The sequence below is a fragment of the Vespa crabro genome, chromosome 14, assembly GCF_910589235.1.
Source record: "Vespa crabro chromosome 14, iyVesCrab1.2, whole genome shotgun sequence".
Taxonomy (NCBI): Eukaryota; Metazoa; Arthropoda; class Insecta; order Hymenoptera; family Vespidae; genus Vespa; species Vespa crabro.
This window is the reverse complement of record NC_060968.1, coordinates 5,239,046-5,253,675: the sequence shown is the minus strand read 5'-3', so window position 1 is coordinate 5,253,675 and position 14,630 is coordinate 5,239,046. Positions and strand designations below refer to the sequence as shown.

At 40.8% G+C, this 14,630-nt stretch overlaps 4 protein-coding genes across 8 annotated transcripts in view; 2 read left to right on the top strand and 2 right to left on the bottom strand.

The window, feature by feature from the left end:
* The window catches only part of LOC124429252 (disintegrin and metalloproteinase domain-containing protein 10), a 64,965-nt gene extending 61,981 nt beyond the window's left edge, over window positions 1-2,984 (bottom strand). For 2 of the 3 annotated variants that reach the window (XR_006943402.1, XM_046974290.1), the window contains exon 1: window positions 1,476-2,984. Coding sequence is in view for 2 of the 3 variants with exons in the window: in XM_046974290.1 (XP_046830246.1) it covers window positions 1,476-1,554 (79 nt within the window). In the remaining variant the exon portion in view is untranslated. The remainder of the gene's footprint in view (window positions 1-1,475) is intronic. The other variant, XM_046974291.1, reaches the window with a different exon arrangement.
* On the top strand, window positions 437-14,630 carry LOC124429253. The gene is made up of 7 exons (XM_046974292.1): window positions 437-662; window positions 12,032-12,230; window positions 12,318-12,521; window positions 12,600-12,781; window positions 12,858-13,147; window positions 13,230-13,495; window positions 13,660-14,630. Exons 2-7 carry the CDS (start codon window positions 12,217-12,219, stop codon window positions 13,832-13,834), a joined length of 1,131 nt encoding a protein of 376 aa, XP_046830248.1. The 5' UTR covers window positions 437-662; window positions 12,032-12,216; the 3' UTR covers window positions 13,835-14,630.
* On the top strand, window positions 1,671-5,031 carry LOC124429256. 2 transcript variants are annotated; one of them, XM_046974295.1, is made up of 3 exons: window positions 1,671-1,797; window positions 3,645-3,673; window positions 3,735-5,031. In XM_046974295.1, the coding sequence occupies exons 1-3, from the start codon at window positions 1,763-1,765 to the stop codon at window positions 4,607-4,609; spliced, it is 939 nt and encodes a 312-aa protein (XP_046830251.1). In that variant the 5' UTR covers window positions 1,671-1,762; the 3' UTR covers window positions 4,610-5,031. The 2 variants fall into 2 exon arrangements, with proteins under 2 accessions (XP_046830251.1, XP_046830252.1); XM_046974296.1 differs by lacking the exon at window positions 3,645-3,673 and having other exon boundaries at window positions 1,704-1,797.
* On the bottom strand, window positions 5,146-9,847 carry LOC124429255 (homeobox protein MSH-C-like). Of its 2 annotated transcripts, none has more exons than XM_046974293.1 (4): window positions 8,314-9,847; window positions 8,068-8,244; window positions 5,967-6,070; window positions 5,146-5,847 (listed from the first exon to the last, which is right to left on the bottom strand). In XM_046974293.1, the coding sequence occupies exons 1-4, from the start codon at window positions 8,774-8,776 to the stop codon at window positions 5,539-5,541; spliced, it is 1,053 nt and encodes a 350-aa protein (XP_046830249.1). In that variant the 5' UTR covers window positions 8,777-9,847; the 3' UTR covers window positions 5,146-5,538. The 2 variants fall into 2 exon arrangements, with proteins under 2 accessions (XP_046830249.1, XP_046830250.1); XM_046974294.1 differs by having other exon boundaries at window positions 8,068-8,226.

The following is a 14,630-nucleotide window of genomic DNA, read 5'->3' as shown; positions in this document are numbered from 1 at the left end:
CACACTGGGATCTCGTCGTCTACCTTCCTATGGAGAAAGAAAAGGATAGCTAAGACAATGCATGAGAGCCAATAACGCTAGCAAATTCGAATTATACAAGCTCCTAGCGTTAGGAGGAAGGAAACGTTTCTCTCTGACGGTGCAATTTGAAAAGAGAAAGATAAAAAAAAAAATAAGAAAAAAGAAAACTGATATCTCGCATAAAGTAAAGTTATCGCGTTTGATTTTTACGATCGCAAAATTGTTTTTCTTTAATAGGTAGGAGGTAGAGGATGGGTGGTTAAAAAAAAAAAAAAAAAAAAAAAAAAAAAAGTACTTCCATTCCAGAAGTAGTTCTCGAGTAAAATAGAGAGATCGAGAGGATCGAGACGAATCGACGCGAATAGAGACAATCACGTCCGAGCAGATTGTTTGCCTTGGATGAAGCTAGGATCTCGAGAGTTCCCCTCTTTCCTTTCTAGCAGTCGAGCGACCTCCTAGTGTTCCCTCGCTCGTACATGCATGCACACGTTTAACTGTGCGATGACGTAGCTTCAACTGTGTGTACCTATCACCCAGTCACGTCAAGGGCCACTGATTGGGACTTCCGCTGATGCTAATCCTACGATTCAAAGTTCCAGGAAGGCTCTCGCTGACATTCGGTTAACTCTTCGGTATAAAAGGTATTCTTCGTTATGGCTTATCGCTAAATTCGATGCTATCACATTTTCAATGGTAAAATGGTCCTCGTTAAAAGCGTTTCTAAGATAATATTTAAAGTATTCGATAAGAATGATATCGATCGAAATGGCTTATCGCGGTTAATACGTTCGTACAGCTGTAAAAAAGCATTTTACGGTGTTAAGTGACAATGAGAAAAAAAAACAAAAAAAAAAAAAAAAACAAAAAAGAAATTTCTTAAGTATCCTAAATAGGTCTAACATATCGTAAGGAGAGAAGAAGTAGAAGGAAAAGGAGAAGAAGACAGAAAAAAGAAAAGAAGAAAAAAAAAAAAGAAGTAAAAGAGGATCAAAGGAGATTTCCCACGGATGCATCTTTTAACGCGAGTAACGAAACTCGCGTACGTAATATTGTGTTTGCGCGTGTGAGTTGGTCGAGGAAGAAGAACACACGCGATGAGCTCTCTTCGTGGAAGGATGATTCATGGTGCATGTATATAAAAAAGAGGAACGAGAAAAAGAGAGAGAGAGAGAGAGAGAGAGGGAGAAAGAGTTCTACACTATCAGCTGCTACATACATATACGAACGACGCATCATCATCACGCAGGTCTCTCGTTTCCTCTGGTACGTGTCGAAGCTCGCACACTAACGCACACATTATACCGAACGGCCGACGTCTCGAGGGTCAAATGCACCAATACTCGCGTACAAGAATTACGCATGGTAACATACGTACCTATGCATATGTGTTTATATATGGCATGTGTATGTGTACATATATATATATATATATGAAAAGAGTAACACGGACTTACCGCTTTCGATGTATGGAACCAGCAACAGCAACAGCAGGAAGAGGACGTATCCGCACGTATCACTGATCATCGTAACCATAATTCCTTTCTACTATCTCTCACTTTCTTTATTCTATCTATAAAAGTTCTTTATCGAGGAGGATCGTTCATCAAGGGGACGGGGAATGAGGGGAGGGGGGAAAATTACAGCTGATTGATTTTTCTTCCTTCTTTAGTATGTGCTCTTGGAGACGACGATAAAAAGAGGAAAAAAGAGAGAGAGAGAGATACGATCGTAAACGTTGACGATGACGATGATGCCGCACGATGACGATGGAGCGAGGTTAGGAAGAAAATGATTATTATTATTAATTCAACGAGAGCTCGCTTATGTACGTTTGTTTCACGGGAAGTCGGTGACCGAAGTGAGAAGGACGTACGTTTACGAGTACGAGGAGGATCGACATGACGCGCGGAGACGCGAGCTAACGATAACACACGCACACTAGTATTATATATACACAAACACACACACAGAACGGAGAGACACAAAACACACCCGAGGAGAACACGCGACGACACTACGAAAACGCGCCTTTTTTTAACCAGTCTCGTTTATTCGATTTCTCGACACCGTCTCTCCTCCCTCTTTCTCTATTTTCTTTTTATTACTTACGTACACGTATACTGTGTAGATACCTCTCTCTCTCTTTCTCCCTGTCGGTCACCGTCGTTCTTGCTCGATAAACTTCGCTAGAAATATACCCGTTGCTCTTCCCTCTTTAATCGTCCCTTCGTTTTTCCTTTTTTCTTTTTTTTTTTTTTTCCTTCAAAGTCACGGTCCTCTCTTAGCGGGTGAAAACTACGCCATCGTGTTACAGCTTCCTCGTGATAGACGCGATGCGAGAGAGAAGAGGAGAGAGAACAACGACGACGACGAGGACGACGACGACGACGACGGCACGACACGACGCACAAAGAACGCGCGTGCTGGACGACAGCTCGACAACGTTCCGCCCTTCTGATTATTTTTCTCTTTCTTTCTTGAGTAGCCTCGCGACGCACGGCTCGCTTCTCCTCTCCTCTTAACACAACACCATGAACCTCTCTCACTCACTCTTTTTCTCTCTCTCTCTCTCTCTCTCTGTCTCGCGCGCGCAAGACCCTCACTCACGCACACGTTCGAGACGACAACTTGAAATTTGGCAAACGCATCGCACCAGCAAAATTCGTCACACGCACGCTCGTCTCTCTCTCTCTCTCTCTCTTTCTCTTTCTCTCTTCTTTCTTTATCTTTTTCTTCTCAGGCCAGTCGCCACTGTCGACGCACTGCTAACAGTCCTACCACTGCTCGAACCTCGACTTCCCTGCCAACATTATTTTATCCTTTCCTCTCACCCTCCTGCACGACGCGTTCAACTACAACTGGCTCCCACTAGGTCGCGGCCATTTTGCCTTTGTTACTAACTCTCATGACTAGGCGGAGCCACCGTAGCGGTTTCTCAGCGCCTCTGACGACCCTGATCGGAACTAATATGCCCGCAACGCGCGTAAAACGAATTCGCGTTTCACGTACGCATTATTAATTCTCGCGCGTTAGAATTTCTCTTGTATATATATATATGTATGTATATGTACATACATATATATATATACAAGTGTTTGCAAGAGTGAAACTTTTGTTGTACTTTTATAAAATTTTCTCGTAAACGTGGTACGCCTTATTTTTGATCGATCGTGTAAATCGATTCTCGTTCAAAGTTATTCGATAACTTAAAACAATTCGGCTATTTGGAAACTCTGGTTACTTAAATCCGCTCAAATTTCTCGATTCTTACCGAATTACCAAAAGCCATAATTTTATTGGTGGAAATTATTAAATTACTACTTCCATATTGGGTTACATAAATGAAATACTTTGGAACTGCGAAGATATTTCGATTGCGAGCTATAAAATTAAAACGTACGATAAAAATATTCACTTAATCTTCGAATTCCTGTATATTGTGTGATTAGTGATAGAGAATGATTTTAGACGCTTCCATCTTTGAACGTATTAACGACAAAAGAAAACAATTACGATGACGTTTATTATCGTGACACGATGAGGAAGTTTAAATAAAAACAAGTACTATCAAAGCATTTTACCGGATATAGCTCAACGTTAAAATTAAAATGTATCAATTCCAGAAAATGGATCTCTGATATGAATAAAACAGGTAAAACAGTTTTTACGAATCTAAAGATTAATTTAATCCCTTTGACGCTATTTTCTGACAGAATCTTTTAATTTGGACGGATCGAAAAATCCAAGACAGCCGAAAAGAAAGGATGGAAGCGTAAACACGGAAGAGGAAAAATATTCGGGAAAGCAAAAGAAGAAACCTAACAAGCTTTCATTATGGTGCGGCAAATTATGCGGATGGAGAAAGAAGAAAGGTGAAAAGGACAAGAGGAAGCTAAATAAAAAATCGAAACGTAAAAAGTCAAAAAGAAAACGTTACTGCGGATTTTGTAAAAGGAAGAAAAAGAAGGAGGACGAGGAGGAGGAGGCGACCTTTGACCAGTCGGATTCAAAGATATCTGTCGAAGAAAGAAAAAAGTCAAGAGCAGAAAGAAAGAAAGAAAAAGCGCTTAAACGGAGAAACTCTGATCATCTGGAAAAGTCAGTCTCCTATGCTAAGGACAATCGATATACCGACGATCAAAGATTTAAAATTAATCGAGATCGTGATAGATTAATAGGTGATATCACTAAAAGTTGCTGCTTTTTATGTGCCGAAAATTCTTTAGCGATCGCGGCAGCTATCGGTCCTAGGCCAATATGTTCCGATAAGAGCGTGGATGCGTATGGCATGAAAGGGATCGAGACTAGTTGCAGTCCGATTAAATTGCCGGTACACGTGAGGACCGTCAAATCGTCCTTACGAATTAAAGTAAAAGACACGTGTACGTCCTATGGGAACATGCCGAAAGCAAAGAAAAAACGTAAGAAATTTAAACTTTTTCCAAAAGTTAAAAAGACCACGTGTCCTAACCATAAGGTTATACCCAAACGACGTACGGTCGGTTGTGTTACCGAAAATCCATCGAAATCTGAGAAACCAAAAGAGAAAAAGATACACGAGCCTTGTTGCAAGGACAAAGCGACATAATTATTTTGCTATTTCGATCCTATTTTGCTCTCTTTCTTCTTTTCTTTTTTTGTTTTTTTTTCTCTTTCACCAAACTTCGGCGTATTTGAAAATCGATATTTTCAATAAAGATTATACGCTCGATTTATTTCTTCTTCCTTTCATGTGATTTCTTCATTGACAAGATTTCTTTCCACGTGCGATCACCCACGATCGTCGTATCTTCCTCGAAATCTGAAAAAAAAAAAAAAAAAAAGATAAATCTTTCATAATTCTTCAATCTATCATTTATTTCTATCATTACGAGCTATCTCAATTTTTAATACCACAGACCGTATTAGATTCTTCTGTCGTTAAATCCTTTAGAAAAGTTTCAATCCACTTTGGTCCTTGGATCACCTGAAAAATATAATGCTGGTTAATAAAGTTTAATATCAAATAAACAATGGCTCTGTGTTTCAATTAGTTTCAATCCCACGGGTAGAATCGAGTATGAGATATTGGACGTCGCTGAAATCGCTCGAGGAAAGCAATAATCCTTTGAGCTTTTGCCCTTAGAACGGCAAATACCGAATTACCTTCGAACTATGTTCGAGACGATTCAACGTCTTCGGTAGATTTAAATGAACTCTTAAACGTGTATAAAATATTATATTACAATAATCCGTAAGACAAAATTTCCATAAATTTCCATCATAAACGTATATATACATATATATATGTTTATTATCATAAAGATTTATGTACAAGTCGAAACGCTGTCTCGAGTGTTTCGAGTTATCTAATTATTTAATATCTTAACTATTAGATCCTGATCACAAAGATAGAGGATTTGCGATGAGACCGATGGCTTTAAAGAGGAACGATTTGAAATAGAAGAAAAAAGACATTAACAATGAAAATAAAAAGGAAGAAAACATTGAAAGATTTTCGAAAGAGTCGATGTGTTCTCAGACTGTATCGGATGATGGTAGGACAGGACGCGGCTGTATCGTTGTCGTGACGTTGCTGCCAGCTTCATCTAACGAAGGATTCCCGAACATCAAGGGTGCGGCATAGTAGGGTAACAAAGGGTAATGGTTTGGTGGAAAATAAGTTGGCGGTAAGAGTCCTTGTCTCTGTGCTATCTTCAGTCGGGACGTCAGTTGCTTCTTCCATTTGGTACGTCGATTTTGGAACCACGTTTTGATTTGAACCTCCGTCAAATTCAGAGATTTCGAAAGTTCCATTCGTTTGCTCACACTGAGATACTTGTCGATCTGTGAATAGAAAGAAGACGTGTTTCTTTTTTCTCTTTTTCTTTCTTTTTTTTTTTTTTTTTTACGCTTTTTTCCTCGCTCGGAACATTTTTCAAACATTAGGTCATTAGGAATGCTACCTTGAACTCCGCTTCGAGTCTTTCCAATTGTTTAGCGCTATATGCTTGTCGCGGTTTTCTATCGATTCCTGGTTTTCTCGAACGCCTGCCATTCGGTTTTGGTGCTGAAAGAATATGTGGCATTTTAAGTAAACGATCGAAGAAAGTCTGTACGAGAAGTAGTAAAAGATAAAATGGAAGAACGTATATAAGAGTATGACAGTTTGGTCTTCGGCAAGATTTATCGTCGTGATAATAAAAATTTAACATTGTAATCGCGTTTCTTAATTGCTTGGCAAAGGCCCCTCGAGCTTGTACTCAATTACCACTTTCACCGACTCCGCCCTATACGCGTTAGTTCGTCTAGAGTTACCAAACGTGTTTAAAACATGCGGGATTGTTTGAGGAACGCGTGACATCTTACTGTCAATATCGGCCAGAATGTGGCAAAGAGATGAGCAAACAGTTTATGCCGAAGAGCGTTTGAGTACGATTATCATCCTGGTGCAAAGATCTACCTAGGATTTCCGTTCGCGGGAAGGTGCGAGCGACATTGTAACGTAATTAGTTGCATCGAAATAATAAAACTATTCGACCATTAACTCGTCGTCGTTTTCCTTGGAATAGGAGAAACAAAATTTTCTATCCCAACGATCGACACTAATTTTCTCTATTTGATCGTGAGCTTCCTAGAAAGAACTTTGAAGAATTGCTGATGCTAGTAGAATCAACGTCGTTCTCTCTCTTTCTCTCTCATCTTGTTTGATCTCTTATTAGTCTATTGGCCCTTACGCGACGCGTCAACAAATGAATGTCGTTTCGTTTGTACAAGACCTTTTAGTCATTTTTACGAGAACCTTTTGGGAATGGTGGAGGTATCGGAGGATGAAGCAACAGAAAAAAAATCGTCGGTGTTTTATCCTCCCCCCACCCCCTTCTCTCTCTCTCTCTCTCTCTCCTTCCCCTGCCTCGTAATATAATGACGGTGCAAAGATATTCTTTGATTCCTCGCATCGAAGACGTAGAGTCTAACGAATTCGCAAAGACCCATTTTCGAGGTGTTTCCTGGCAGCTGATTCCTTACGCACGCGATGCAGGTGAAATATGTTCTCGAGAATGCCATGATATATGGCCATTAAACTTGATTTATGGAGGATTTTAGCGGATTCTTGTATTGGATGATTCACACCGCGAAATCCCGGTCGATCATCGCGTTAACGTAAAGTACATAAGTACGTGAGCTTTCGTAGGCGCGAAACATGCATGTAGATTGAAAAGATGGAAGACCAGTGTTCAGGGTACCTTTAGTACGTCGTGTAAAAAGTGGAAAAGAAGGTGGAGGGCACACAGCTGTGGTATTTCTTGGAAGATGAAAGACTGTGAGAATGGCCGAAAAGAGCCGTACGTAGTGACGAAGAAAGAGAACCGGCGAGAGCAAGATTTACGAGTGGACGGAGACATTTAGCACGTACGCGGAAGATGGTTAGAGCAATACCGTTGATAAATGGCCACCTAACAGCATGGCGGATGTTTGTCAGAGCGGGAGATGCTCGATGATTTTAAAAGAATCAACGTGTTATCGTCAGACGATTATCTATGGGGATTAATTCTTATTTCTATAACCACCAGTTCGATATCGTTGGCGAGAATCGAACTGGTGACGATTGTTCGTGTTTCTAGATAGATACATAAATAGGTGTTTCGCATTTAACCGTTAACGCGTTGGAAATGAGGGAGATGTAACACGTTGCTCGTTGATGCGGCGTTCGCGTGTCGAAAAGCTCTTACCGTAGGCGCCTCCCGTAATATCCAATATTCGTTTGAGACGTGAAAGAACGCTCCGATCTTTCACAACCCCTCTCTTCCTCTCTCTCTCTCTCTCTCTCGCTCGCTCGCTCGCTCGCTCTCTCGCTCTCTTCTCACCATTGTTCGCGAAAATAGAATTACGGCGATAAGTTATTACGTGCGGGTAATTAGAGTTCTTTGTCGTGAAGAAACGAGATGGTCGGCTGATAATTCACGAATATACTAGGTCCGACGATTGTATACGAGTTCATAGGAGAATTCATAGGGACGAGTTTAATTAATAAATAAGTAGTTCGAAATAGTTCGAACAGTTTACCTTGAAGACCAAAAAGTTGACCAGGCTTCGACTGTGCGAACCAGCTGCTGTACAAGAGGGATGCTGATGCCAACGAGGTCGTCGAGTAACTCGAAGGATCCGAAAGGGTCCCATCGGTGTAAGGAATAGCCGTGTGCGCGTACAACATACCACTCACGTCTAAAAAAATGTCAAATACTAGAAGGATTCGTAGGAAATAAGGAAGGAGAATAAATACGATAAAGGTACTAAAAGAAAGAAACATACTCGGATGGGCGGCAGGAATAGCCGTCGGTCTCACAAATTGTCCCTCGATGATTTTCTCGTCCTTTTCATCCTGTTCGTCTTCCTTATCGATGTAACAAACCTTAGAAAAATCTCTTTCCTCTTCTCGTTTCTCGTTTCTCGTTCCAAGAATATTGTCGATCGTAAATGCACTCGATGTTGCGACCGGCGACACGTTCCTTCTCTCCGTGATACGTTGCCTTCGATATTCTCTGTAGCTTTCACTGCTCGAATCGGATGCATATTCCATCGTCTCTCGATGATTACTCGGTGATTTTGCACGTCGTTCGGTGTCCTCGCTTCCTCGGTGATCGTACCTCGCCTCCTCCTCGATAGAACAAACATCGTTGGCATTCTGATGCGATCTCGCTCTTCGTAGATCGCAAATATCACCGTCCGACGCCTTCTCCTGGCTCTGACAATACTCCATCTTGACAAAAGTCATCGGCTCTAGATATCTAACGAACGCATCTCATTGTCGACGTTAATGTTCCTTCGAAAAGCTCACTTACAATCGATTACTGCACGACCGATTGGATTCAAATAATTCCTATGGAATCATATTCAATCCGTACAATTCTTTATTTATTCCATTCACTTTTTATCTTTTTTACGATTGTGAAATGTCTTTCGTCAAAGGATCAAGATCTAATCTCCAACTAATCTCCTCTTTACAGTCTTCCGAAAGCGAGTACTTCCGAATGTATGACAGGTGGCACGTGTCCGTGGTCCAGAAGGACCTCCCAACATCCCCACCATCCATTCCCAAGGGAAGGTCATCCTCCTAGGAGGTTGGAGGAAAGTCTCGCGCCTTCGATCTTCCCCCCTCCCTCTCTTTCCGACTATTCACTATTTCTTCTGGTTATTTCGCAGAAATGGAGGGGAATGCTCGAAAGATTCGTAATACCTATTGTTGATTTATCGTCGGAGATTGCATCGTACTGTCGACTTTTTCAAAATCAGGTCGTCGATCAGACCTTTTTCAATTCACAAAAGACCATTCTCAAAAGAATTTTCTCAAAAACCGAAACCCATAGAATATTTATTATCCGAGATGAGTATTCTTTACAATTGAACGTTTACTTATCGACAGTTCAAATGCCATAATTTGTAATAGTTCAAATGTCATAATCGCGAGCGATAAAGATAGGAATCTAATGAAGTATAAGTATACATTCGATCAAGTTTTATCCTAACTCCTGTTAAATTTCAATGTTGTCGAAATAAGAAGCGAGATGCTTCGATTGGAAGTTTGAATGTTCTCGCCTAAAAGGATATTTGGCCGGGATATACTATACGCGCTTGTAACAACACGCCTTCGCTTCTCGAGAAAGAACTCATCGCGGTTTAAAGAGCGGTGCTCCGATTGGTCCAGTAGGCGCATGCTCCAAACTAAACGTCCGCCCTCTTCGAGCACCCTATCTCCAGGATTTCTGTCAGCAAACTGATGGTTCCTTCTCCTACTCTTCTTCTTCCTCATACTCCCTCTCCAAGTCGAACGGATGGATAAACGCTTCTGCCTTCAGAGAAGAACACCACGAAAAAGCACCGCAAAACACTCCTTCGTGCGTTTAGTAAACCACGAGCAGTGGTTCTCTAAACGGGCCTTTGCAACAATTACTATCTTTTTCTTTTTCTTTTTTTTGTTTTTTTTTATTATTCTCCTCTTTTGCTTCTTTTATTACGTCAACCGTGGTGTGCATATGATTAAAGTATTACTTTTTATAGGCGCAAGGTATATATATATATATATATATATATATATATATATATATATATGTAATCTAAACTTTACACACTTTACCTCGCTCGCTTTCGAGAACAGCTAAGCGAATTATTTTCTATAAGTGAACAGTATCGCCTCGTGGAAAATAAATCAGGATTTTATTTGGCCTGTAGCTGACAACATTCTATATCGATGATATGCTTTATCGAGACCCATTGAACTAGGCTGGTTCCTCTTTACGCTCTCACAATGGACGCCATTTCTACGAACAGCACTTCCATTAGTCTTCGGATCACCCACGCGAATTCTCACTGTTCGTCCTTACACGCGGTAGAATCCATCGAGGAAAATTTCGCAGCTAGCGACGTTAAAGGGAGCAATGACCATTGCAAGCCCTTCATATCAATAAACAGTCTCTTTCTAAACACTTTACCCGAATTCGGTTTATAATTACGTGAGGCACCATTTAAAAATTTTCTAAGAACCCATCAGGATTATTCGGATAATAAATTATGATAATGGCGTGGTTCATTAGCGCGTTTCTACTCTCTACGTCCTTTTCAAACGACGTTTACGTTTCCTTGCGAGAGTATTCACGCGAGATTTCTACCTACGTAGGCGAGGACAAATATTGAGCCTAAAATACCTGAAACAAAATGCGCCCCTCGCACCTTCTGTCGTTAGGTGCGAACGGACTCGCATGATTTCACGAAAGAACGCGTTACGCTTCTCCGAAGCCATTAACGACCCTTAACGCTACTTTGCAGGTTCACGATCACACGGAAAACGCATCAGGTGTGGTTCGCTTGTAGACTCTATTCGCTAGTTCGCTATACAAATGTTCACGTACGATTCGGAGAGTAATATTTTTTATCGCGGAATGATTTTACTTATAAATTCGCGAAAGGCATTGACGCATTGTCGATCGTAGAATTGTGATCTATACGATCACATTTTTCGGAATACCGAGAGGGTGGGCGATATAAGTTTTACTCTCGTATTTGGTGCACGCTGCGCCATGTAATTGGAACGATCAATCAAGCACCTGAGAAAGGGAGGCTGAGATCACGCGTGTAGAAAGCATCCCTCGATGGTCTTGCACGCACAGAGCTTATACGACGGTACCACACCCTATTCAAAACCCGTGTGATTCGCAATTGCCACGGTTTCGTATACGCTTTGAGTAGAACGATCATGATAAGAGAATAAGAGGAAAATATTGGGAAATGAAGTAACATCTATAACGATACGGCGGGTGTTTGTTTCGCACGCAGAAAGGGAAGAGTACGGGGGAGGCGGGCAGGGTGGAAAGGAAGGAAAAGGAAAAAGAGGAAGAGATGGAAGACGAGAAGATTTGTAAAGAATTCTTTCAAACTGGGCGATTAATTTTCAGTAAGCCCGATGTATAACTGGCCCCGAATAGGTAGGGTGTACACAGATATAGCCACTCTCGCGAGATATTAGACAGGTGAGCGAGTTCCCAAGGGAACAAAGCCCCCATTACCTCGTCTTACCATCCCGTCCCGCTTACCTCGACAAACTCTCTACTCCTAAAACATTCATAAGACCTACGTAAGTGGTTTTTAATAAAGGTATTTAATCATAGGTGTCGGATTACTCGTAAATCGGCTGGTAGCGCCGTTGGAACCATAGGGAATTAATCGTTAAATCTAATACAGCTCTTCCCTCTTTGTTAGGGCTGCCCAAGGGACATACGAAAAATAAAATTCGTATCATTTTCTTTTCGTCCTCTTCGAACGCGAGTTCTCCCGATACGGAGAGACGCTCCTAGTAACGACCGTCGTTACGGTCAAAGCAATTATTTCTGGTAGATAATTATTCCGTCGGAGAGAGAGACCACATCTACTGTCCAGTTTCTTCGGTGCTTTCCTCGATCTCAGTCGTTTAAATATTTTACTCCTTTCGAATAATTTCTTTTAACGATGTTCCTATTACTTTATCTGCTCTTAATAGTCCATTACGCGCAAGCGGAGGAATGTTTCGACGATGGAAATGAATTTTGCATCGATCAAGACGACATATTATCGGTCGATCTATTGCCGGGATCCTTTTTGTTTGCCGATTCATATCAGAATAAAAGTAATTCGAAAGTAGAGAAGGAAACGGTAGACGGCACCTTCGACAAGGCTTTGAACGAAATGGATTATCACAGGTAAACACAGGGAAATTCGAAAAGTCACAGAGGAAAATGAATAAAGTCAATAATTTGATAATGAAATTAATTTCTTTCATCGATAAGAAAACGAATGAACGAGTATCTTTGTCACGGATACATGGCAGAGGAAATCGTCAAAGAGGTGAGCATTCCCAGGGTTAAACGGAAACCCAATTCGGCACCTTCCAAACCCATTATGCCGGATTTCTTGGGCGACGACAACGTGACCATTCACGAGAAAATGTTGTGGGACGAGGGTAGCTCCAAGTATAAAAATTGGCTACAAAAGTGACGTATCTTTTCTATCGAACGTACCAAACGACCTGTCTGACTTCTATTAAACGCTGATAAGTCTCTATTCTATAGGACGACTACTTTGGACGACATATATCGTCATTATTCGCCGCGCAGAACGTTGAAGAAGAAACAAGGAGTCAAATACGATCACGACATCGAAGAATTCGACGGCGAGGTCACCGGTTTTGCCATGCAAGCACCCTTACCTTCCGGAAAAATTGAAGTTTATGAGCCTCCAAATTCAAACGAAGGTGAGAATTGGTTTAATGATAATAATCAGTCTGTCTAATGATTAAAGATTATGATTTAACGTGAATATCGTGACAGATCATATGCCTGCCGCTTCGGGACACAATTATCATCATTACGGATACGGTCACGGTGAACATTTCGGTCATCCTGGAGAATTTTTCCCTGCGATTCAGGAGGAACATTATTATCACGTCCCTTATCATCAGGAACAACAGGAGCATGAGGAGGAACATCACAAGCCTGTCTATCATAGCAAAGGAAAGGGACACGATCTTTCGTTAAAAGATTTCTTTGAAATTGCTCTCACCGCATTAGCCTTCTTGGCGTTCGGTCTATTCGTCATACAGCTATTGATGAATGCCACGGTATTGATACGATTTAATTTATAAAAAATATATAAGAGTTTATGCCGACGATGATATAGAGTAACACGATCGTTATGCGCAGCAAAATATGACGAACGTCACTACCTCTAGTAGCCTGACAGACGCGTCGGATGGGACGCGTTTCAAGAGACACGTCGGTGGCTTCCCAATGACTTACGCCACTAATCAAGAATTGAATGAATTGTCTTATCGCGTTTTGAGATCGGTCGAAGCGGCTCTGGTCGCTGATATGGATTCTGCCAATTGTCTACGGAGAATTCTCTGCGAGGACAATCAATACTCAAAGAGTACTAACGATGGTCGTAAAATTTGGGTACCCGTTTGGAGGTATGCTATTCTACAAAATTAATTAACTATTATTTCATAATGAAATCTTATTTTTCGGTATCCGTTGTTCCTACTGTCGATGATCTAGAGATCTAACGTTACCGAGAAACACATCTATTCACATCTATTCCTTTATACGATAATAAAGGCAGCTTCCTTTTCAGCTTAGGGATGAGCTGGATCACAGGAAGAGTTTCTAAAGCTGCACCTTGGTCGGCAATGCTGGAATCTGTTAAGGCTTCGGTTCTTGGCTTGGGCGGAGCTAATTGCACTTTGCTCTATCCTAATTGCGATCTTCGCAAAGAGAGAATCAAAAGACGTCGTAGACGTAGAAGATAGATCGTTTAATCCTCGTTAATATTTCATCCGATATTTATTAGTTTTAATTTATTTATTAGTTTTATTTTTTACTTAAGGCGATAAAAAAGCATTGGGTTGGCTGGATAAAACAAGCTGTTCTCTTGATATTGGTAAAAGGGTAGCGTGTAACGAGCCCGATGGACGAACGTGAAAAATATGTCTGTTTTCTCTATTCTGAATTGCTCGGCAATTTCCAAGAATCGGCTTAGTATTCTCGTCGTATAAAATTCGAAATTCGTCTATCTGTAATAATTCCTTCCCCTTTTACTATTTTCCAAGGAAATACGTGATATGTCACACGTGCATATTTTCCATCGATTATATTAACAACAATGTATTTACTTTTTAAACAATTCGTAAGATTCGTTGCAGTACCTGTTCTTTGGCTATTCCAACAGGTTCTCTGCAAACAAGCCACATTATACGGCGTGTCCATTGTGGCGTTATCGTCGAACCCCAATATACAAAATAATCTTTGGTAAATGGTTTAAAAATATTCGTCAGTACGATCGGTACTAAACGAATGCTGGAATTAGCGATTTTAATGGAAGGCAAAGCGCTTACTATCTCCTTTAAAAATATATTAGGAAATGTCTGCAACTGTATGTAAAATGTAATTGAAGTAACGTGAAAATGGTCTTTCGATTATTCAACATTGAAATTCAATATTTAACCTTTAAGAAGTAAACTATTATTATAACGCCGTCGACTTGTCGAAGAGCTTGCTCGAAATTTAAGTATTGCGTTTTAAAGTGTACTACGTGAAGTTCCATCG

What these genes read in the sequence shown, in the direction of transcription:
- LOC124429256 (XM_046974295.1), top strand. Translation starts at nt 1,763, where the DNA reads ATGACGATGATGCCGCACGATGACGATGGAGCGAG. An exon ending in CACGATGACGATGGAGCGAG is followed by an intron (nt 1,798 to 3,644) that starts GTTAGGAAGAAA and finishes TATCAATTCCAG; the next exon opens with AAAATGGATCTCTGATATGA. An exon ending in CTCTGATATGAATAAAACAG is followed by an intron (nt 3,674 to 3,734) that starts GTAAAACAGTTT and finishes ATTTTCTGACAG; the next exon opens with AATCTTTTAATTTGGACGGA.
- LOC124429255 (XM_046974293.1), bottom strand. Translation starts at nt 8,776, where the DNA reads ATGACTTTTGTCAAGATGGAGTATTGTCAGAGCCAGGAGAAGGCGTCG. An exon ending in TCAACTTTTTGGTCTTCAAG is followed by an intron (nt 6,071 to 8,067) that starts GTAAACTGTTCG and finishes ATATTCTTTCAG; the next exon opens with CACCAAAACCGAATGGCAGG. An exon ending in GACTCGAAGCGGAGTTCAAG is followed by an intron (nt 5,848 to 5,966) that starts GTAGCATTCCTA and finishes TTCTATTCACAG; the next exon opens with ATCGACAAGTATCTCAGTGT.
- LOC124429253 (XM_046974292.1), top strand. An exon ending in TATAAAAATTGGCTACAAAA is followed by an intron (nt 12,522 to 12,599) that starts GTGACGTATCTT and finishes TCTATTCTATAG; the next exon opens with GACGACTACTTTGGACGACA. An exon ending in ATTTGGGTACCCGTTTGGAG is followed by an intron (nt 13,496 to 13,659) that starts GTATGCTATTCT and finishes CTTCCTTTTCAG; the next exon opens with CTTAGGGATGAGCTGGATCA.